Source organism: Lissotriton vulgaris, chromosome 11, assembly GCF_964263255.1.
Source record: "Lissotriton vulgaris chromosome 11, aLisVul1.2, whole genome shotgun sequence".
Taxonomy (NCBI): Eukaryota; Metazoa; Chordata; class Amphibia; order Caudata; family Salamandridae; genus Lissotriton; species Lissotriton vulgaris.
Genome location: NC_141699.1, coordinates 908,539,895 through 908,563,601, shown reverse-complemented (window position 1 = coordinate 908,563,601; position 23,707 = coordinate 908,539,895). Strand labels below are relative to the sequence as shown.

The 23,707-nt window shown below is 50.9% G+C and overlaps 1 protein-coding gene across 15 annotated transcripts in view; it reads right to left on the bottom strand.

Moving 5' to 3' along the window:
• TRIP12 (thyroid hormone receptor interactor 12) overlaps nucleotides 1-23,707 on the bottom strand; it is a 1,206,981-nt gene that overhangs the window by 876,784 nt on the left and 306,490 nt on the right. For all 15 annotated transcript variants that reach the window (XM_086944059.1, XM_086944047.1, XM_086944048.1 and 12 more), the window contains 3 exons: nucleotides 16,259-16,294; nucleotides 16,071-16,166; nucleotides 5,155-5,247 (listed from right to left, as the gene is read on the bottom strand). In XM_086944059.1, coding sequence (XP_086800185.1) covers nucleotides 5,155-5,247; nucleotides 16,071-16,166; nucleotides 16,259-16,294 — 225 coding nt within the window. The remainder of the gene's footprint in view (nucleotides 1-5,154; nucleotides 5,248-16,070; nucleotides 16,167-16,258; nucleotides 16,295-23,707) is intronic.

The window sequence follows — 23,707 nt, the reverse complement described above, 5'->3', positions numbered from 1 at the left end:
ATGCACGTGTACCGAAAGTCTGTGGGTCTTGTCCCACATCTTGGGTGCCTTGGTCCCCCATGACATAATAAGAATCTGGCTGTGCATCAGGTTCATTTACTGGGAACGTGTATTGTTCATCTTCACCATAGCCCTCACTTTCCGAGTGGTCTGGAGACGGTGTTGGGCTCCTTCCCAGAGGAGGCTGGATAGGTTCCATGAGGCCTGAGGCGTCCTGTGGAAACTTCTTCTTCTTTAGGGGGATGACATAGGATTCCACCGGCTGCGAAGTTATCTTCCTTTTGTAAAGGGTTAACTTCCCCGTGTCCGCGTCTATGAAACATTCCGAATCCTCTTCTGGGTCGAGCACTTGACTCGAAGATGCCCCTGCCGTAGAAGATTCCGACTTCTTTGGCGTCGATTTTGATGAGAAGGCCTTCGGCGCCACTTTTGGCGGTAGAAGGAAGAGGAGTTTACTTGCGGGCTTGACCGGGACGTCTGCCGCCTTCTGCGTCGATGGCGTTGGCGTCGACGAAGAGAAAGCCTTCTCCTTAATTCTTTGCAGTGAAGCAGCCACGAGAGATGCGTCGGTGACCGATGTCTTTGGCACCGACGAGGTGGCCTTGCCTTCGGATGCGACGCTCCGTTGGTCTTTTGGAGGGATGGACGGCGCCGACCCCGAGTCCTTGGAGCGATGCGCAGATGCCCCCGTTGGAGCCGGGGCTGTGTCTGTTGCCTTGGCTGGCTTTGCTTGCGCCGGCGCGCTTGTCTTGTGCGTGCCGCCCTTCTTAGAGGATCTCTCCTCCGGCGCCGATTTCGAACCTGCGGAATCGCTGTGTTTCTTCGGCTTCTGCGGACCGGAGGTCGACGGAGTCGATGAGGCCGCCGGTTTATTTGTTTTTGCCGTTGCGACCGCCATCTTAGGGACGATTGAGTCCTTTACTTTCGGTTTCGGTTTCGGTTCGGCCATTTTAGGTGCAGTCGAGACCGTTGCTTTCAGTTTCGGTTTCGAAACCCTCGGCGCAGCAAGTATGTCCGTGGCCGGGCCAGCAGGCGGGGCCGTGGCTTGCGCTGCAGGGTCTTGGGTAAGGCCGACAGGCGATCCCGCGACCCTCTCCAGATGTCCGCCAACTTCGGGGCATAGCTCGTCCCCTGAGCTATCTTCCGCGGCCCCATAAACCATATCGTCGTCCCCTACCTCGTCGACGTATTCAAGGCCTTGACCCACGACTCCGTCGTCGTCATATTCCGGATCAGCCTCGACCTCCGTCTCAGGCGGGGAGATTTGAAGATGATGGCTCTGGTCCTCCTCTTCTTGGTCGTCGAATATGTTCTCTGGATCCGGGGCCGCCTGTTTGGCCACAAGGCGCACCGCGCGCCGAATCGTGAGAGTTTTCTTCGACCTGAAACTCGCACAGGCCCTGCAACTTCCTTCGTCATGGTCTGGCGAAAGGCATTTATTACAGACCGGGTGCACGTCTATATGTGGGTACTTGGACCCACAGAGCGGACAGAGTTTAAACGGGCTCCGCTCCATGTTGGGAACTTAGTGTCGAGTCGCGATGAGAAGGCCTCGATGTCCGAAGAGTAGTAAAAACTCCGCTGATTCCGGCTCCGAGAGACGGAAGAACTCGAGACCGTACGCAAACAATACCGACGTAAAGAACCCAAAGCCTTTTGGCCGTTAAATTAGATGTTTATTCGGTTCAGACGGAGAGACGTCGAGACCGCATCCGAACCCAATGGCGGAAAAAAACAATCTGGGGATGGAGCCGATGCCCATGCGCACTGTAGTCCAGGGGAGGAGCCACCCATCTCAGGATACTTCGAAGACTCTTCCAGGACAACAATGTGCGATCATCCGGACCCAACACTAGGTGGCGATCTAATGCTAAGATATGAATTTAGCAGCCCACATGCCTCGAACACTACCCTATCTTCAAGCGTGAACAATCTGCTTACAATGTCACTGCCGAGCATTCTTTTAGCGAATTACCCCCTCATGAATTATCTTACAGACTTGCGCTGCGCAACAACACATTCATTAATATGTTACATCACTCCCATCAGACTAATAATGCTACAAACTGTTGGATATGTGGCCGACTCCCTCCCTATCAGAAATACAAGGGAGTTCTGCCCCTCTTTCCGTACCCGTTCACTCACAATGGCTCATGTGGAGCATGGTTTAGAATAATTAATTCCTTAGATCCTGATATTGCTGTTTTCGAAGGAAATTGGGTTTGGGGAAACCTGAACTTAGTTCTACTTAACGCCTGTTATCCTGACAAAAAGGGACTTCCCACTAGAATAGGAACTGATCTAGAAAATGAAGTATGTGGATTAGGTAATTATACAATTAACCTCATGATTCTTACGGTTGAATCCGAAGCTGCACCAGTTCTCCCTGCTATGTCAGTACTACCAGTCACAGGTGACTTATGTGTCAGAAAGAAGGGTTCAGTACACTTAGGTCATAGTAAATGTACTACTGTGGTCGAATTCAGTGATCAAGGCAAGTCTTCCTTTAGAGCTACTCGTCATTCCTACTTTGTTTGTGGCCATACCGCATACATACGCTTACCTCCAGATTGGGATGGTACCTGTTACATTGCATTCCTTCTGCCACCTGTTTTTCTAGCCCCTCCTGATTACCACAGAAATACAAATCTAGTAAAGAATAGACTCCGAAGAGATCTCCCGATTGTCGACTATACTGAAACGGCATGGGAGCAATACACAGACTTCAATAAAGGTTTCTTCCCCTACTTAGGTACAGTCTTTAATAGTAAACTGATACGAAGATTAACTAGAACACTCGAAGCAGTAGTGAATGAAACTACCTCCGCTCTAGGCAACTTAACAGAGGAGCAATCTGCCATGCGGGTTGTTCTCCAAAATCGTCTTGTTATTGACGTCATCCTAGCAGATAGGGGCGGAGCTTGTAAGGTCATCGGGTCAAGTTGCTGTGTTTTCATTCCAGAAAATGCGCCAACAGTATATAAAGCTATCACACGTCTCCATAAGATTGCAAGTTTGATACATCAGAATCCAGGCACCTGGACTTGGTCCGGTTGGTTCTGGACAACATTGACCGCTTGGGGATGGAAGATCCTATCCTTCCTAGGCATTGCCCTTGTCATAGTATTCAGTTGCTGCCTGTGCCTACAGTGTGGGCCAGCGATTTGTGGTCTGTGCGCCACTTCATGTATTCCACATTCCAGTTTTCACTCAAAACGCGAAAAGAAGAAAGAAGAGCAAATGATGTTACAAGAACAGACTGATCGGTTCATGAGGATCGATATATCATGAAGGGTCCGTAGGGAACAAGGAGGGAATGAGGAAATATAAATTTTATGGTCAAGAAATGTTCCCTAACGTGTACCTCACTGTCTCCATGTACGAGCTTAAAGTGCATGTAACTTCCCTCCTGTGCCAGCTATGAAGACGCAAATACATTTGCGTCCAACGTTAACATGTCCTCTTTCAGACCCACCCTGAATGGGTTGAATATTCCGTTCCTAAGTATGCCATGCCAACGTCTTTTTGTGGTGTACTTTACACGTTTTTCAGCTCTGGCGAAGTAGGCCCTGAATTCTGCCATCGAGCCTTTTTCCTGCCTTCTGACTCTGAACGCACTCAGCCTGGGCTGCCTCTGTACCCGTGACCTCTGCCTTACTCCCTGTGCGGCTAACAGCGCTTAGCTCAGCCTGCTGCCTGCCAAGACTGTATTCAACCTTCGAATTATCTGCTCCGCTCCTCAAACATACATTCCTGCCTACTAGTTCAAGTAAACATCCTTCCAGCTGCAGAGCAAAGGGCCCGGCCTCACTGTCTCCGTGCAAGTAATTCATAGCTTCTGTTACCATGGTAGGCCCATGCCCCCTCGCATCTCATGCAGACACGTAGACGCTTATACACGCACTCACAGTCAGTATAGAATAGCCTCTGCCCAAGAGACCTTTCCCTCTAGATAATATGGTTCCCAAACATCAGATATCTGATATGATATAGGTACGAGTTGATCTGACATGCCAGACTTCTGTCTCTTTCCGCTAGTGTAAATGTCAAGTCCCCTGCACCCTCCAGCTCCACGTCAATCACACGTCATGCAGCTGCGCGCGCATCCAGACCTCAGATTTCTGCTGACATTGCAAGATTCTGCTTTGTACCCACCTACTTGTGACACTTACATGTGACGTTTCTAGCACACACCTCTATGTTCACGCCCAGTTCACGCCTTCTGATTACGTATTGCTAACACGTGTATGCTGTTATCTTGTTTCTCTCAGCTGTTACGCCTACTGTATTGGTATTCATTATATGGTTTAAGTATAAAAGTTATGTCTTGTCAATAAAGTATGCTCTATCCCTTCCTGCACCCCAGTGGTGTCAGGAACACGATATCCGGTACCAGAACCATTCCTTTTTAAGGAATAAAACCCCTAAGAACTCTAACACCACGGACTCTGCGTCTTTCTTTCCGATTGAGTTATTTTTGTTAAGTACTTACCTGCATAGAAATTAGGACGGTAAATCAAATATTTACCACATGTTGATCAGCTGGTTTCAAATGTTTCTGCGGATTGAGGGAGACATGGTTTTCATATATGAAACATTTTGGAACTATTTAGCTCAAATATTCCTCTGTGCTTTTCCTTCGTTCTGACGGCATTTCCGTTTTATTATACATCACTTACTCCACCAAAAAAGAAATACAGATACTCATTTCTCTCTGAGACAATTTGTCACCATTTTTAGGTTTTAACACTTTCATCAGAAGTCCCAAAACACACTTTAAGATACTCCTTTTACCACAATTCCTAATGCCCTTAACACCATCACAGCTGCAGCAAATCCCCTCCTGTGCTGCAGATCCTTCATTCCCATTGTTCATGACGAGCTCATCTCGTCATCAGCACAGCCCGTGCCTCATGATGAGCTGAGCTTGTCATGAGCATCGAAGGGGTTAAAGCTAATCCTTCTCTTTAAATCTGCCTGACTGCAATAGAGAACCAGGGAGCAGGAGATGGTTAACAGCAGTTAGGCAGTATAAATCTTAACTTTTCTAGCAGTGGCTTGAGATTTCAGCAAGAAACAAAAAAAACTTTGGATTCTCTAGAAGGCCATATTGTTTCAATATAAAAGTACTAAAAATATATTTACTGTACTCACCGCCTGAAGAATGGCCTTACTGTGCCTTCGAGAAAGCATTTCCAGTGCAGTTAATGCCTGCTCTGCAACGTCAATACACTGAATAACTTGCAGCTATGAAGAACAACAATTGAAGGCATTGAGTGCATTAAAAAACATTTTAAACAAACACACCTTGAGCAACCGATCTTCAGTGAATCATTAATAGTGTTTTATAACATGAAGAGTTTTAATATAATAATACAAGACCACAAATGTGTGTTCTGGCCAGGTGCATCTGGAAGACAGAACAATGAGGCAAGCTTGAAATATATTAACTAGCAATAAGGGATCATGACAAAAGTAAAAATGGGGAAGCTTCAAGTTGGGCACATTGATTTACTGACTTTCAGTTTGGCACGCAAAGATAATAAAGATGAGGTGGAAAATGATTTGAACTGGTCATGGGAAATCACTCAATCAAATACGTTTTTCTTCATATTATAGTAGATAACTTTTTCAGAATGTAGAGTAGAAACTAGTGTGTCAATAAAAAATAATTAAAAAAAAAAAGAACTCCATTCATAGCTGCCAAAGGCTAAGTTGCTTGGAAACAGCGGGCTTCACCTATTAATATGTAGAATAGTCATTCATTCATTTCTCTTTTCTTTGGTTCAAGTAAAAAAAAAAAAACTCAGGACAAAACATAAAATGATTGCATTTTGTAAATATGTAAAGGGCAGCCTGACGTCAGGAAAATTAATCTTTTAACAAGTGTAAAATGAACTTGGTCCATGAATGAAACCCCCCCCAATATGATAAAAGGCATTGGATATTGGATCCTCATCTGAAAATACATCACATCCACGACACAAGATCCAAAGCTTTTCACCTGGTATCACCCTCTCTTCGGGAAGCCAATAAGCAGTGTACTAAATTTAGCCTGAACAAAGGTCTAAGAAATTAATTATCCAAATCAGTCAAACATCGGGCATGATTCAATCAACAAGGTGGTTTTCAATATTTTGGATCACCGGTGCAGGGTGTTGGCGGCGGGGTATTTGTCCTATTCACAGGAGCCCCTGTGCTGGCCTTGAACCACATCCCCAGTAGGAAATCAGCCAAGGCCTAAAAGGCAGGAGGGGCTACGAGAAGGAGACTCCTTGCTGTAGGACCTCCGTCAAGGTGTTCATCTTGACTGCCACAGAAGGGAGCTGAAGGTTCAGGACCTCAGCTGCCCTTCACCCCACCATAGCAAATGAAGCTCTCTCCATAGGTACAGTAAGCTGGACAAAGCAGACTGAATCCTGGAAAGGTATCCAGTCCACAGACCTCACGTAATACTTCATATCAGTCCATTGCTTTCTCTGGCTAGTCCTGCAAAGGGCCCAGCAGCCCCTCCAATCTTCCTCCTTCCTATCCCTTCAAAATAAGGCCGACGAAACAACCTAGGACCCAAGGGTGCTGTGGGCGCCGATCGGGCTCCAGGTCGTCAGGGATGAGAATGGGGCTGGCACCGTCAGTGGGTGCCGGGAGTCTCGGCGTAGAGGTCAAGTCACAGTGGCACGACCAGCATCGGTCTAGATCCACTACTTGATCCATTGGGGCGTGGGCTGTCCTAGGAGCAGCCAGCGCGGAACCCAATGGAGTCCCCTCTGTGCCTCCGGAGCCATAAGGCATGTCGGGAGAGTCAGGCTGCCCAAATATCAGGCACATGGCATCATAAAATTCCTTGAGCTGGGCAGGGGTCGCTCCGGCTCCCGGGAAGGTGGGGAAGCGCAGAGCTGACGCAGGTTCAACCAAACAAGGGCGAGAGCGCTGAGACTCCTCCGTCGTGTCGGATGACCAACCAATGGGGAGAAGTTGAAGCACGCTTTAACTTCTTTTGTTCATGCTTCTTACCTGACCGGCTCGGAGACTGAGTGGAAAGACGAAGATTTGGGGCTCCCAGAAGAGTGCCGGCCCTTCCTCTTGACCGGAACTGAGAACAAGACCGTTGAGGCGAATAACGCAGTGCTAAACACAGGGCTCCAAGCAGCTTTAGCGACCGCTCCCTCAAAGCTTTCGGAGCCATAGCCCGGCAGTCGTAGTACGACTTCGAGTGGTCGCACTCCTGCCACAAAAGACAAGCCAGATGTGAGTCTGTGAACAACAAAGTGCGTGAGAGGCACCGCACAGCTTGAATCCAGAAGCATTCTTGGACATCCTACACATCAAAACAATATTAGACAACTGGTACAGAAAGAAAAGAACTGATGTCCGCACGCAGAGGTGGCGCCTATATAGGTGACATGGACATCACAACAGTGGAGGGAATGCAGACTACGTCACGCGGAGCCAACCAATGCCACTGAACGGCGCAAAGTAGTCTTGCTGGATGAAAAATCTTCTGGATTCAGTCTGGCGGCTGGGAAATTTAAATTTAAGGAATCTGCCGCTAGAGGTCTATCATATTTTGTAAAATATCATATTTAAAAAAGTACCTACTTGATAGTTCTTGGTATCAACATTCATATAAAAATACAAATAATTTTTCTAAATTGGTCTCGGGTTTAGGCTTGAGTGCATGTCTCAGTTATTGCCTCGAGTGCAAACCTATGGATAACTGCTTGAATACACAACCTCAATAGAGAGCCTTTATTGTTATCATTTTAACCTCTGTATACCAATAAGGGTCGGCTTGACTCTTTACACGGTGTTCCTCATTTTGGTCCACTATATAAAGAGCCGGCATCCTACACTTGTAACAGACAGAAAAGTTGCAACAAAATGCTTTTGTGACAGACAGTTTTAGCTTAAAATACTTGGCTTTTACTGTAGGTAATAGTTTGTTATTTCTTGTTCTCGCAATGCATAATGGATATGCTTCCTCATCTACTGTCAGAAATAGCGTTCACCAAATCCGCGTCTGTTGCAGACCTCTTGATCCCCATCATCTTGCTCTTCATCTTCTCAAAATGGTAGGGTGACCCATATGAGTTGTATTTTAAATTAAATAGGGACAAGGGACAGATTGTGAAGATCGGGATTGTTGCATATGTTTTCCTTCGCAATGTGAATGTCTGCTCAATTCAATATGGCAAGGACGATTCCTTCTTTGGCTTTCAAGACTGATTTCTCATTAACAGCAAAGAGGAGTTCCAGCTAGACAATCATAAGGTTGCTTTAGCTTATTTCTTAGCAGCTCACAACTAAAGTGCTTCCAGTCTCTTCACCTTACTGGACATATTTTCTCCTCTTGATATTTTGATTTAAACTAGCTACAGAATTGCTGGACACTTTCAGTCGTCCCCTATTCCCTCTTTAATGTGTTCACGATGTCTTCTGCTATGATATCAAGCCTGGTTCATCAAAATGATTCCATTGTCCAGATACCTGGTCTGAGAACACTATGATGGGCTTTTACTTTTCTGTTTCAGTCATCTATGCAGCAAATCTTGCCCAGATCTTATCACATTCTCCATTCAGCAGAGGAACTTTTACTGGGAAAGATCTCTGGCGCAGATGTACAGGAAAGATTTCTTCTGGGGAGTCAGTGGTTACTGGGCAGTGCCCTTTGCACAGTTTGTTTACCATTAGTACCTCAGTGCCACAATAATAATGCAATCCAATTTAATGCACAAGTTTCTTAAGTGGTGCACTTGACTAAAGATCAGCATCAAAGTTTATTTCAGGAAGTGGAGGGGGTTTATGACAAAAGAAAATAACTCAAACACTTGAGTAGTTTCTTCTATTCACAAAAAGAAAAGTTTGTTAAAATCTAAGTAGAGGATTCAGTCAAAAATAAAGTACATAAAATACAGAAACAATGAGAAACCACCACAAAAGGTACTGTGTTTAGCACTAGACTTCTAATAACGCACAAGTTACTACTTGTGTAACGATATATCTGTAAGAGACATTAGTTAGTGATAGATTCCTTACCTTAGAATATCCCCAGGCGTCAGACTGGATCCGGAAATTTTTGCGTAGCAATACCCCTGCGCGCTGGTAGGCGTCGTCTGCGGCTCCGCGTCCGTCGTCGGCGTCGTGAGCGCCGGGATGACGTCATCGGAGTATATAGACGGCGCCCATGCGCGCTGACGTCAGTTCTGATAACACAGCTTTTCCGCGCCAGATACGCAGAGCCATGATAGAACTAACACTGGTGCCATTGAAACTAGGGCCCTGAAAGGGGATGACCTTAACCCTAAATATCGGTTCGCAGAACGGGGAGGATGGGAGGGCGGTAAGGAATCTATCACTAACTAATGTCTCTTACAGATATATCGTTACACAAGTAGTAACTTGTGCATCTGAAAGAGACACGTTAGTGATAGATTCCTTACCTTAGAATAGATACCCCAGCAATACCAACCCCGGTGGAGGGTCTGCGAACCAATATCACACCAGAAAGTCCTGGAGGACGGAACGGCCAAAGAAGCCATCCCTCCGGACTTGACTGTCCAGGCAGTAGTGTCTTGCGAACGTGTGCAGCGAGGCCCACGTGGCTGCCTGACAGATGTCCTGCAGGGGGACACCGTGGCCCAGGGCAGTTGTCGTTGCCGTGGCCCGAGTGGAGTGAGCCCGCAATCCAGCCGGGGGCTCCTTCCTCGCCATGGAGTAGCATGCTTGGATGCACAAGATGATCCACCTGGAGATGGTCCTCTTGTGTACAGCCTTTCCCTTCTTCGCGCCCACGTAACCAACGAAGAGTTGGTCATCCACCCGGAATTGGCGAGTGCGGTCCAGGTAGTAGGAGAGCGCACGTTTTGGATCCAGACGGTGGAGCCTCTCTTCCTCTTTCGAGGGATGCGGAGGCGGAAAGAAGGTGGGCAAGGTGATGGACTGCCCGATGTGGAAGGCCGTGACACCCTTGGGCAGAAAGGAAGGTCGTGTACGCAACACCACCTTATCAGGATGAACAGACAGGAAAGGCGGAGAAGAAGAAAGAGCCTGGAGCTCACTCACCCTCCTGGCAGAGGTGATGGCAACCAGGAAGGCCGTCTTCAGCGTAAGGAGGCGAAGAGGACAGTTATGAAGTGGCTCAAAGGGAGCACACATCAGATAGGTGAGAACAAGGTTCAAGTCCCACTGGGGCATCACGAAGGGAACAGGAGGGAACATGTGTGTGATGCCCTTCAGAAATCTACTCACTATAGGGGACTTGAACAAAGAAGGCTGATCTGGTAGCCTCAAGAAGGCTGAAAGAGCAGAGAGGTACCCTTTAAGAGTGCCCAGAGCAGAGCCCTGCTGGGCAAGGGAGAGAAGAAAGAGCAGCACTTCCGAAAGGGGTGCAGAGAGGGGATCCACAGCCTTTGCTGCGCACCATGCCACAAATCTATTCCACCGGCAGGCGTATACCGACTTTGTGGAGGGACGCCTGGCTGCCAGAATGATGTCACAGACTTCGGGAGGCAAGTCAAATGGCCTCAACTGCCGCCGCTCAATCTCCAAGCTTGTAGGTGGAGACTGGACAGGTTCGGGTGCAGGACCGTCCCCTGCTGCTGCGACAGAAGGTCCTCCCGAAGAGGCAGACGAATCGGGGGATCGACTGACATGCTGAGTAGCTCGGGATACCAGTATCTTCGAGCCCAGTCCGGAGCCACAAGGATAACTTGGGCCCGGTCGCGCTTGATCTTCTTCAGCACTCTGGGCAGAAGTGGTATAGGCGGAAAGGCGTACAACAGGCCGCAGCTCCACTCGCGACGAAAAGCGTCTCCGAGCGAGTGCCGCCTTGGAAACTCCAACGCGCAGAACTGCTGACATTGCGCGTTCTCTTCTGTGGCGAATAGATCTAACCAAGGCTCTCCCCACTGTCGAAAGAGACCTTGCGCCACGTCCGAGTTCAGACGCCATTCGTGATCCATCATGCACCGGCGGCTGAGTTCGTCCGCCCTGGCATTCAGAGAACCTGCCAGGTGTTGAACCACCAGAGTCACGCCCTGATGTTCCAGCCACTGCCAGAGGCGCAGAGCCTCCTGGCAAAGGGTCCACGACCCCACACCGCCCTGTTTGTTGCAGTACCACATGGCGGTGGTGTTGTCGGTGAACACTTGCACCACGCTCCCCCTGACAGAGGGGAGGAATGCCTTCAGTGCAAGACGAATCGCCCGCAGCTCCAGAAGGTTGATGTGGAGCCGGGACTCCGCCGGAGACCAGAGGCCTCTGATCTCCGCCTCTCCCATGTGGCCTCCCCAGCCCTGGAGGGACGCGTCCGTCACAACTACGTGCTCCGGCTGGGGTAGAGAGAGGGGTCTGCCACTGACCCAGTCGCGGTCCGTGAGCCACCACTGCAGTTGTCTCGCAGTGCCCTCCGAGATCAGGACATGATCGGACAGGTTGCCCTGATGCTGGGCCCACTGAAACTTCAGGTCCCACTGCAGAGCCCGCATCCGCCACCTGGCGTGACGCACCAGAAGGATGCAGGAGGCCATCAGTCCCAGAAGCCGCAGCGTCAACCTGACCGAGACCCGGGATAACGGCCCGAAGATAGGAATCAGAGCCTGAATATCCCGAACCCGCTGCTCGGGTGGGTAAACCCGAAACTGCGCTGAGTCGAGAACCGCTCCGATGAAAAGGAGCTTCTGAGAGGGACACAGGTGTGACTTCGGCACATTGATGGAGAACCCCAGCAAGTGCAGGAGGTCGGCCGTAGTCTGGAGGTGGCTGACGACTGTCTGGGGCGAGCCCGCCTTCAACAACCAGTCGTCGAGGTAGGGGAAGACTGACACCCCTTGCCTGCGCAGATGGGCTGCGACCACCGCCATCACCTTCGTGAACACCCGTGGGGCGCTGGTAAGGCCGAAGGGGAGCACGGTAAACTGAAAGTGCTCGTGGCCTACCGTGAACCGCAGGTAACGCCGGTGGGCCGGCAGGACGGGGATGTGGAAATAGGCGTCCTGCAAGTCCAACGCTACCATCCAGTCTCCTGGGTCCAGGGCAGCCAGGACCTGAGCCAAAGTGAGCATCTTGAACTTCTCCGTACGGAGGAAGCCGTTGACGTTCCGCAGATCCAAGATAGGGCGTAGGCCCCCTTTGCCCTTCTTGGGTACCAGAAAGTAGTGGGAGTAACAGCCACGTCCTACTTCTGGCCCAGGAACGCGCTCGATGGCCCTCTTGGCCAAGAGGGCCGAAACTTCCTCTTGCAGAAGTCGCAAGTGATCCCCCGACACACGGTGGCATTGAGGTGGCATGGATGGAGGGGAAGACTCGAAGGGGAGGGAGAAACCCCTTCGGACAATTTGCAGCACCCACCTGTCCGAAGTGACTGTATGCCAGTGGGAGAGGTGATGGCGAACCCTGCCTCCCACAGGCGTCACATGGGCCTGAAAACTCGGACTAGGAAGGTTTTGAGGCGGGGGCTGCTGAGGGAGGTGTGGACTGGCCTCGCCGCTGGCCCCGACCACCGCCACGGCGGTACCCACGGCCGCCACCGCGTTGCTGAACATTCTGCGGCGCGTGGCTGACGGTCCGTGGTGGGGCGCCCCTTCCGTGGCCACGAAAGGAGCGAAAGGCACCCGATTGCTGGCGTGGGGCCGCAAGGCCCAAGGACTTGGCCGTGGCCCTGGAGTCCTTAAAACGTTCCAGCGCATGGTCTGCCTTGTCGCCGAAGAGGCGACGGCCATCAAACGGCATGTCCAGGAGAGTGGCCTGGACATCGGCCGAGAAATTGGCGGACCTCAACCAGGCGTGGCGTCGAACCGCCACCGTCGTTGCCATCGCCCTGCCCAGTGAGTCCGTGGTATCCAGCCCACACCGGATGGAAAAGCGTGCCGCATCTCGGCCGTCCGCAAGGGTTTGGCTGAGTTTAGCCCTGACCTCCTCAGAGCATTGTGGCAGCACCTCCGCAACCGTGTCCCACAGAGTGTGGGTGTAGCGGCCCAAGAGACAGTTGGTGTTCACTGACCGGAGCCCTAGGCTCACAGACGAGAAGACCTTCTTCCCGAACTGCTCAAATCTCTTGGATTCCCTGTCGGGCGGGGCCGACGGGAATGCGGACTGGGAGTTGGAGGCCTGGATGACCAGGCTCTCGGGGGTGGGGTGTGTGGACAAAAAGCAAGGGTCGCCCGGTGCCGGGCGGTAGCGTCTGGCCACGTTCCTATCCACAGGGGGACCTGTGGCGGGCTTGGACCAAGTGCCCAGCAGAACGTCACACAAGGCCTCATTGAACGGCAGAAGGGGCTCCGCGGAGCCGGACTGCTGTTTGAGTACCTCAGTGAGGAGATTAGTCCTCACGGCCGCGACGGGGAGCTCAAGGTGTAGGGCCTTAGCTGCCTTCGTCAACACTACACTGTAAGCAGAACCCGCCTCCGAAGCCACAGTCGGGGGCGACGTAAATCCAGTGTCTGGCGATGTGTCAATACCACTGGCCTCCCCAAGCTCACATGTCCAGTCCTGATGAGACTGGCAATCACGTGCCAGAGGGTCCTCGGACCCCTCCCACTGCTCCTCGTCACCCAGCTCCTGGAGACCAGGATCAACAGCCAGGGCCTCCTCGTGGAGATAGAATTCTCCGACGGCCGACGGAATCGGCGCCCAGCGGCGCCCCACCGACGCCTGAGGCGGACCGTAGGAAGCATTGGGGTCGGCAACCACTACGGCTGCCGGGGACGACACCTGAAGGGACGGCGCCGGTGAGGTCGTAAGGTCGACCGGCGAGGTCCCGGATCCGGAGCCGGATCCAGCGAGGTCGCGCGGCGCCGGGACCGAAGTCGCCAGCGGCGCCGGGACCGAAGTCGCCAGCGGCGCCGGGGCCGAAGCACCCGACGTCGTCGGGGCCGAAGCGCCCGACCCGGAAGGACCTCCAGACGGAGCCGATCGGCCCGAAGGCGCCACGGGAACCGACTGAGGAGGGAGGGCCCTCATGGCCATGAGGTACCTCTCGACCTCCTCCTGCGACGCGCCGTGCCCAGGGACCCGAAGGTGTGGGGCAGGCGGCGACGCTTGCGACTCCCGCGGAGCCGCGTGGGCGGTGTCGCCCGAATCCCCGGTCGCATCGAGCGAGCGACGGGGCGGGTCGGAGGACCGATGGTGTCGCTCCGACCTCTCATGCCTCTTACCTGAGGACTTGGATCCAGACGATCGGTGACCACTCCCGGAGCGTCGATGACTCCGACCTCGCGACCTGTCCCTCGACCTCCCGTGGGACCGGGACCGGGACCTGGAGCGGCGCGGGGCCGACTGCCTCAGCTCGAGACGCTTGCGGGACCGCTCCCGCCTAGCCTTCGACGTCAGGGCCCGGCAGTCGTCACAGGTTCGATCGTCGTGGTCGAGGCCTAAGCACTTCAGGCACCGGCGATGGGGGTCCGTGACCGACATGAGTCGGCCGCACTTCGAGCAAGGCTTGAACCCGGGCATCCCTGGCACCGATAGTCGAGAATCGACTAAGTAGAGGATCAAAAAGATCAAAAAAGTTTTCAGTCAAAAAGTGACTGGGGGTAGAGCTTCTTCCGGATCTGCGCTAGCTGGCGCGGAAAAAAGAAGAACTGACGTCAGCGCGCATGGGCGCCGTCTATATACTCCGATGACGTCATCCCGGCGCTCACGACGCCGACGACGGACGCGGAGCCGCAGACGACGCCTACCAGCGCGCAGGGGTATTGCTACGCAAAAATTTCCGGATCCAGTCTGACGCCTGGGGATATTCTAAGGTAAGGAATCTATCACTAACGTGTCTCTTTCAGATAGATGACTTATGGAACATGTTAAAATATGGAGCTTAGTTTGCATTGTCTCAGAACTCTAAAGTCGGCAAGATCGTTCTTAAGCAAACAATTTCTTAAGTTTGCCATAAAAGATACAGATGAGGACCCTGGACCAAGTTATTTGCCTGGGAGAAGAACTAAATCAGCATATCAGAAGTGGGGAAAAGGCTGTCCGTCTCCTCTGCCTTCTGGAGGAAAAGAAGGGCATTGAGGCACCATATAGGCATGAGATTGGCCAAGAACGATGTACAAGGGTGAAAGTGTAACCTCTTGAGCCAACTGATGCTTAGTTTCATATTGGGCAGATGTTCGAGGACCTTGTGCCCCATGCCTGAAACATTATGTTGAGCGACCTTCAAACAAAGGCTTCAAATAGCTAGGTGCAGTGCAGGTATCCCTGAAGAGCATGTCAGCTACTCCCGGCAGACGCAGTCTAGTTCCGGGGCAGGCAGGTTGCTTACAAGTCTTTGCATAAATTACTAGGGCAAGGCAACTCAACAGGTTTCAAACTCTGGCTCAATTGGAGACTGCACCCACCATGGTGTGAATGTTCCCTTGGCTATATGTACGTATTTCTCGGTGGAGCATCCCTGCACTTTAAGATTACTACTGGTGTAACATTTAGGGAACTACACAAATGTTAACATACAAAGTACATTGGAGATTCAATTCCAAAGTAGGGCACCTACAACAGTCACGCTTGAAGCAAACTCTGGATAGTAAACTAGATATAGATATATTGATTGTTAAAGATAACAGAACAACCATAAAGGGGACTCAAAACTGTACAAACCTCTAAAAGAAGAGAGAAATGTAGTGACAAATATACTAACTGGTGAGACAAGCAATCAACATCTGAAAGTGCAACAGAATGGAATGCAGAAAGACTGAACAAACATTAAATAAGCATGGATTTTTTAGCAAACCCAAGCCAAACAGCCATAAAATATGGCACTACAACCAATAAGTCAATTTGAGTACACTGCGGAAACTGTAATAATTAGCAAAAGAGCCTCTCCATATCTAAAATTAAATATGGATACAAAGATTCTCATTAGCACAAAAACTAAACTGTTTGATGTTCTATATAAGCATTATGATCTTGAGATAAAAATAAAAAATATTTTTGCAAGCAGAAGCTAGATAAGATTCCATTAAACTGAAGTAAAATTATCAGACATACTAGTTACAAAAACGATACACTGGACAAAGAATGCAATTGTTCTTAAAGGACGTCTAGCTTGTCTCGTTAATTTCGATTACAATATTTACCTTTTCCAAAAAGACTGGGATTGCATCAACAACTACAGCAGATGACCTAGGAAGTGCTTCCATCATGTATGTTAAGGCTCGACAGGCATGGTTCATCTGTAGAAGAAACAAGTATTTTCACCTACTGCTCAACAAATCGAGAAACACAAGTTTAAATGCATGCCATGTTTAAAAATCTGTGTACTTACAATATCAAAGTTATGCTCCATCTGCAGCAATGTTATCTGTAAATAATAGAAGGGAACATATTTTCATAAGACTAAGACAGTCTTTGACACTTTTCACTTACAGAAAATAAACCATTTTTGACTCAGTCAAGTACTTTTTACAACGTTACTGAATGCATTTCTCCACATTGGAAAGTTTACTGTCAAAAACTTCAAATGGTTCAATAGTTCCAAAAGCATATAAATCAGTTCTACCCACATAATACACAGAACATGCTGAATGGGTCCAGTGGCATTTGCAGTGGAAAGTTCAAAGACACTTAGATGACTAGGGTTTGTGTTTTACATTTTTTACATGAAATACCAAAGCAGTGTTACCTCAAGGGATAAAGGATGTAGCAGAAGAAAAAAAAAAAAAAAGGAGGGAAACTGTAATGAGTTTACTTACTTAAAACCTGGTGATGTAGCTGATAGCCTGCACTAAAATATCCATTATTCATGCAGCTTTCACTTCAAGTATTAAATTAGCTCCCCCTTCTACCATCAGGGTAGTTTACATAGCTAGGTTTGGCAAAAGAAGACAGCCTATGGAGAAGGAATAAATAGAATGGGTCCCTCCTCCTGTACCAGCTCTGGTGTTGCCAGTAGTTCAAGCTCCGGTTCCGAGGGTTTGCCTCCTACAATATCTTTGTGTTTACATCAGAAAGACTTTTGGGCCTTTTGTTTGATTTGTCATCTTGAAAGTCAACGTACACTTCCTATATTTGTGGTCCCCTTCAGCTCTTTCCCCGAACTCTCCTGCGGTATTCTGCGTTTTCTGCCCTTGGCATCCTTTGGGGATTGTGTCTAAGTACATTCTTCTCAGAGTTGATTGTCTCCTCAGCACCAGAGCCCAACCTTTGTCCTACTTGTATGGTCATCGTAGGCTTCCTCTCTCCTGCAGATCTCGGTTTGCCCTTTTGCCATGGCTTAGTGTGCCACACCTTTGTTTCTCCACTACTTTGAGGATCTTTGGCTCAAACTCAGCCTAGGCATTTCAGCCATCTGATGTGTGTCCATTGGCTAGACACAAATTGCTATCCTTCTGAGAAACCTTGTGGTGGCATTTACGGCATAACATGAACAGAGCTTGCTCCATGTCCCAAATGCATTCTTCGGACCATGTGGAAGATGACCCCGTGAAATACTAGGGTTAAAAAAGCTAGAGATCAGGTGATCCTCTTTAACACCTGTGAGAAAGTGCCATCTTTCTTGCATGGCATGCCCCCACTTTTTGCTGAATTGCTGATGTACTTTGACTGAGTGTGCCCTGTGCTCCTGCCAATCCGGTGCCCACGGCCTGTGTTTCTTCCCTAAAACTGTTGAAACCTAAACCCAATTGGCATCTCTGGCCACATGTCAAACCCTGGTAAATGTTACCCTGGGTACCCAGGGCACTGTGACAAGAGAAGACCCCTAAGGGGTGCAGCACTTATTGTGTCACCCTTAGGGGCCCTGTACACACACACACACACACACACACTACCTTTGCAGGCTGAGTGTCTTGGTGCAGAACTAAACAGAGTCTCGACATGGCACACATCCCTGTGTGCCATGCCCCAAACTGCCCTGGCATACCTCAGTCACCCCTCTAGCTGGGTGCACTATGCCAGTGGTGTGAGCACAGGTGCATGAGCCCTGTGCCCCTACAGTACCCAGGGCCATTCTTGGGCACTGTAAGTGCAGTGATGCCATTAAGAGTATATGGTGCTGGGAGGTTGTCATTACGAACTCCACAGCACCATAATGGCTAAACTGAAGAATGAGAAGCTTGATATCAAACTTCTCAGCACATTAAACAAACACTGATGCCTGTGTGTGATTTAATGCCAAATGCACGACAGAGGGCATGTTAGAGATGACCCTGAAACCTAACCAACTCCCAGTGTCCTGACTGCGTGGCTACCGAGGCTGCCCCTACCATACAGCAGTGGATGATTCATAACCAACTCAAATTGAACCCGGGGAAAACGGAACTCATCCTGCCTGGCAACAGTGCGGCATACTGGGGACCACAGTTCTGGCCAACTGAGCTGGGCTCCTCCTCCAGCCCCTCAGGCTCGGTTAAGAGCCATGGGGTGATCATTGACTCAGACCTTTCTCTCAAACCCCATGTGGGGGCTGTTATCTCGTCCAGTATGTTCCAGCTGCGGAAAATTCGTAAGATCTCCCATTTGCTCTTGCACTGGTACAAGTTGTAATATCCCTTGTACTTTCCCGCCTCGACTTCTCCAACTCCCTTTACTTTGGTCTTCATCCGTCTGCTTCATCGCCTACAGAGCGTGCAAAATCAGGCAGCAAGACTCATTCATAAAACCGTGAAATGGCAACCAGCGAGACCTTTACTGCATAAATTACACTGGTTACCAATAGATCAAAGGGCCGCCTTCAAGATTGGCTGCTTAATATTCAAGGCGCTTCATCGCAACAGCCCCGATTTCCTGAAATCCTTCATTGCTAAGCACTGCCCGGCCCGCAATCTCCGTTCAGCCCATCTTCATCTTCGGGTCACCCCCACGGTTAAACTAAAAAAATTGGGAGGCCGCTGATTTGGTTATTTGGAACCCAAGCTATGGAACCCCATCCCCCTGGCGATTAAGACCAGTGGCACCTGAATGAGCTTCAGAAAGATTTTAAAAACCTGGCTTTTCTCCAAGTCCAATTAGTCTCTCCGCTGCATCTCTCACAATCATCACTCAGCGCCAGGAAACTTATGGTGTCAGTGCGCTTTATAAGTTTAGCCTAATATAACACCACCAGACATGTTTCTCGATCCCTGGGTCGAGAGCTTGCCGCTTTCGGGGGCCTGAAACAATGCACATCCTGGGACGAGGTGCCAAGACTCCTCCCCCAGGATGGGTAGGGTATGCTTCAAAGGCATGCCGCATTTGTTAGCTTCTCCAGGCCACTTGCTGTTCTCAGCAACTGGCCCGCACCGGCTCTGACCCCCACTCTGGCAGGAAGATAGGCGGGAAACTCTAAGTGGGGAAAGGGAGTGTGCCAGCCTCTGCCAACCCCACCCCTCAGGTGGGAGGCGAGGGGAAGAAATACTGCCATCTTGAGGATGGGGAGCCATACCCAATCAGAGGTAGGCTCCAGCCCCCCTCCCACTGGAGAGTGGCAGGATAGGGGGGTACTCACCCCAGGACAGGGACCCATTGGTCCATGCCCTTGCCCTACCCGTAACACATCTAAATTTAGTATTTAGGGTCACCTTGAACATTCCTACCTTACTCAGATCCCAATTTTGAAACAGGAACAAGAAGAAAAAAGACATGCCGTGCAGCTTTTAACAAGAGGACGACAAACTGACTTGCACCAGCCCTACCGGCCAGTCGATCCTTGAACCTGCTCCTGCTAAATCCCGGCGTCTCCTGTGGTCAGCAACCTCGAAAACCCCCGAGGGGACCTGACGGCCTTGCTCATCTAAAGACTGGGACTCCCAAGAGCAGTGGTTCTGCTCAAACAGCAACAACCCCTGGTGCCAGCCAGGATCCAGGAATCCAGCGCACACTGCACCCACCGAGCCTGGCCCGTGCCTGAGTAGACAAAGACCACAAGGATGTCCCCCCGGTGACTGAGACCCAGAATCCAGCACTCAAGGACCCTCCGACACTCCAGACGATGCCTGCAGCCTCACAACCAGGGACCCCTCCCACCACGACCAGCTGAAGGTAAGATTTCCAGACGCCAAAAGGCACCCCTGCACCCGGTGCCCCACAGCCCCCTGTGTTCAACTCCTGGGTGTCTACCTATCTTCCAAGATCTCAACTTACCTCTTGAAGTGGTGGTCGCACCTGAAGAATATCCGTCCCGAGCCTGCAGCCTTTGTTCAACTTCCAATTCTCCCATTGAAATACATTGGGCGGCCGAAGGTCCAAAAGCACCCTGCACCCGGTCGTCCGTGTGCCACTGGGAGTGCAGCATCTATCCTACTCTACTTCCCCACTTGCCCTAAGTGACCAGGAGCTCAGTTCCCACAGCCGTGTGGTCTGCCTGCTAGCAGCCACCAACCAAAGGCCCCCTATTCACCATAGGATAACATTTGCCTACTCACTCTGCCCCCGGCTGCCCCTGTGCCGCTGAGGGTGTAACAACTGTATTTACCTGATCCTGGGAGACCCCTGAGTCTACCTCCAGAACCTTAACTCTGCCAGCCAAGTTCTTACCCAAAGACCGATAACTTAATTTTCTCCATAGGGTAACATTGGCTGGGTTTCACTCAATTTCTTTTAACCCCTTCGCTGCCAGGCCTGCTCCCCCTCCTGTGCCATGCCTTTTTTGGGCTATTTGGGGTAGTGCGCGCTGAGGCCCCTGTAACTTTTGACAACATAAGGAATGCACGCCAAATTTGCGTCCTTTTCTTCCAAAATCATGGGGATTCTAAAGGTACTCAGGGTTTGTCGATTTCCCTAGAGGGGTCACAGAAATGAGCCAAAATAAAGCAACATTTTGTTTTTTGGGTGAAAAATGGGAAAAACGGGCTGCAAATGAAAGCGTCTGGGTTTTTACCCGCAAATGTTATAAAAAAGGGTTTGTGGGGCTGAAATCCCCATTTTCCCAGCTCTTAGGGATACCAGACATTTGTCAAAACTCAACATTTTTTAACACAGTTTTGTCATTTTTCTGGGACAGCCTATTTTTGCTATTTTTTGTGCTTTCGATCTCCTTCCAGTTAATGGTAGAAATGGGTACAAAAGCAATAATGGATCCTGGATAGCTATACATTTTAGAGAAGTAGACAAAATTCTGAATTTAGCAAGGGGTCATTGGTGTAGATCCATCAAGGTTTCTTTATAGAAACTAACAGTTACATATAAGATAAAAGAAAAATTAGTTGCAAAAAAAGCCTTTTGTGTCAACGTTTTCACCTCTAACTCCTAATTGTGACAGCTCTTTGAAAGCAATATACCGTTACATCCGCTGGACATTACTGGTTGTGGGGATATATTGGACTTGTAGGTTCACCAAGAACCCGACGGACCCAGAGCCAAAAACTGAGCAGCAACTTGCAATGGTTTTTTATTATGTACCGGGTATATAGTAATTATTCTGGAAAAATGTGTACATGGAAAAATCGGTATGAAAGACACCTATGTATTACTGAAATGGGTACAAAATATAAAGTTTAGAAACAGTAGATATTTGCACATTTCCGAAATTGGGAATACTCATACTAGCATGAGAATTATCGGTAATTTTTTTTAATGACTTTTTTACACAATGTCTTTCATTTGGAAGGCAGAAATACATCGAAAGTCAATAGGTAATAACAGTTCCTTTACAAATCTGAACTACCCTAAGCCTCAACATAAAAATGTTACCCCGGTGGCTTGAGGCGTCAAGATGGCGGTCGCATTCTAAGAGTGCTCTGGACCCCCTCCGTCATCCGCCTTGCATCGGCCCACTGTTAATGCCAATCGACGTCCCACAGTCTCTGGGACGACTCCAGCATCCTGCCTGCTTTGCCCTTGACCCCCTTGGGGACCTGTCTGGCGCCCGGGCTGTCCTTGCTGATCTCTGCTCAGAGCGGCCTTCTCCCAACAAAATGGCGGCGCCCGCGCAGCCTGCTCTGGAGGCCTGATTCCTCGGCTGGATGCCCCGGCTGCCCCCCTTCCCGCCCTGCTGACCTGTGCTCCTTGCCGGCGGCAGCTGATGCCGGCGACGGACGGCTGAGCTGGGGCCGAGACTGTAGAGCGGCATCCAGCTCCGGTGCCCAGGATATTGGAAGGCGGACTCCAAAGTGCCTGGTGGGAGCTCGAGGAGGGGAGCGCTGCCTTCAGTCTCCCCAGCCGGGGACCGGGGGAGATTGCCGTTTGTAGGCGCCGGGGCGGCGCTTCCCCTTGCCGTGCCGCCTCTGCTCCTGCAGGCGACCGGGGGGCTGGGGGGGGGGGCGAGTCCGGGTCTGGACGCCCAGTGGAGTGGGGGGCTGTCAGGCCCCGGGTGCTGTGCCTGCCAGAGTGGCTGAGGGTACGCCTAGAAAGGGCGGCGGCCAACACGGAGCTGTAGATGAGGTGAGAAGGCGGGGAGTTTGCAATGCTAGGCCCTTTTCCTCATCGAGATACCAGGGGGGCGGGGCAGGGGGGGGTCACTGAGTCCCCTGGCCTTACCTCACTTGCGGGCTGTGGAGACGTTGCGGCTTAGCGTGGGGCAGATCCTCGGGAACATGGGCAGGAACCGCACTTCACAGGCCACTGGTCCCACAACTCAAACGACAATGGACCAATTCACCAAGCCTGATCGCGATCCAACAGCTGGGGCTGTAGCGGCATCTGGGGCGACCTCTCTATCCTGCAGGCGATCAGTGCATCGCAGACCTCAGTGGAAACCAAGATTGGAGAAGTTCGGGTTGATGTGGCACTGATCCGGCAAGACCTCCGCGATGCCAAGGCCCGTATTTCGGATGCGGAATCCCATCTTTCCACAGTGGAGGACGATGTGGACACCATTGAATCCCAGGTGGCCCGCCTGCGGGCCCAGACCCTGGAGTTACATCGCCTGGCCGAGGACGCGGAACATAGAGCCCAGAGAAACAACCTACGCCTCCCGGGATTTCCGGAGGGAGTGGAGAAGGGACGCACTGGCATCTTCATCGAAACGTGGATCCGGTCCTGGATCCCCAAGGAAAAGCTCTTCCCCTGGTTTGCGGTGAAGCGAGCCCATCGCTCCCTTGCTCCTAAACCCCCTCCCGGGGCTCCCCCCCCCCCCCCATTATCCTCCAAGTATTCGATTTTCGGGACAGGGACCCGATTCTGGAGGCCGCCAGAGTGCAAGGTCCAGTGCACTTTCAAAACTTCAGGATCACGGTCTTCTCGGACTATTCCAGGGAGGTGCAGACAACGCTGGTCTTACGATGAGGTCAAGCAGAAACTCAGGGCCATGGGCTTCTCTTCCCGGCCCGCCTTATGGTGTTTTTTCAGGGGGGAAAAACCTTTTTTGACACTCCACAGGCGGCATGGACCTGGCTCACGGAAGAGCGGCCCCTTCTACCTGGTGCGACCCCCCCTGTCCCGACAGCAACGGACCACCCCGGCCGGGAGGTGCCTAAGGCAAAGCCGAGCCTCACGGGGTCCAGACGGCGGGGCAACCGACGGGGGGTGAGCTCTCGGTCACTGGGGGCACGATCCCGGCGCTCCCAGATTCAAACCTTGAGCCAGAGGGCCTCCTTGCCCCACCCTGGAGTCCTTCCCTATCGACATGGGTAGCGCCCCACGATCAGACGTTACCCGGAGGATGGCCATGTCGCACTCAGACCTGTCGGGCAGCCCCGTGATTCGTGGCTCTGGTGGGGAGGAGGGGGTGTGATCAGAGTTACATTTTGTGAGCCTTCATGACCTGCAATGATGCACCTATCTCTGGCCCCGCGAAGGGGGCTCTCCCTTGGCTCCGCTGGAAGATCCGGCCAAAGGTTTACCCTTTTTATTGCCATCC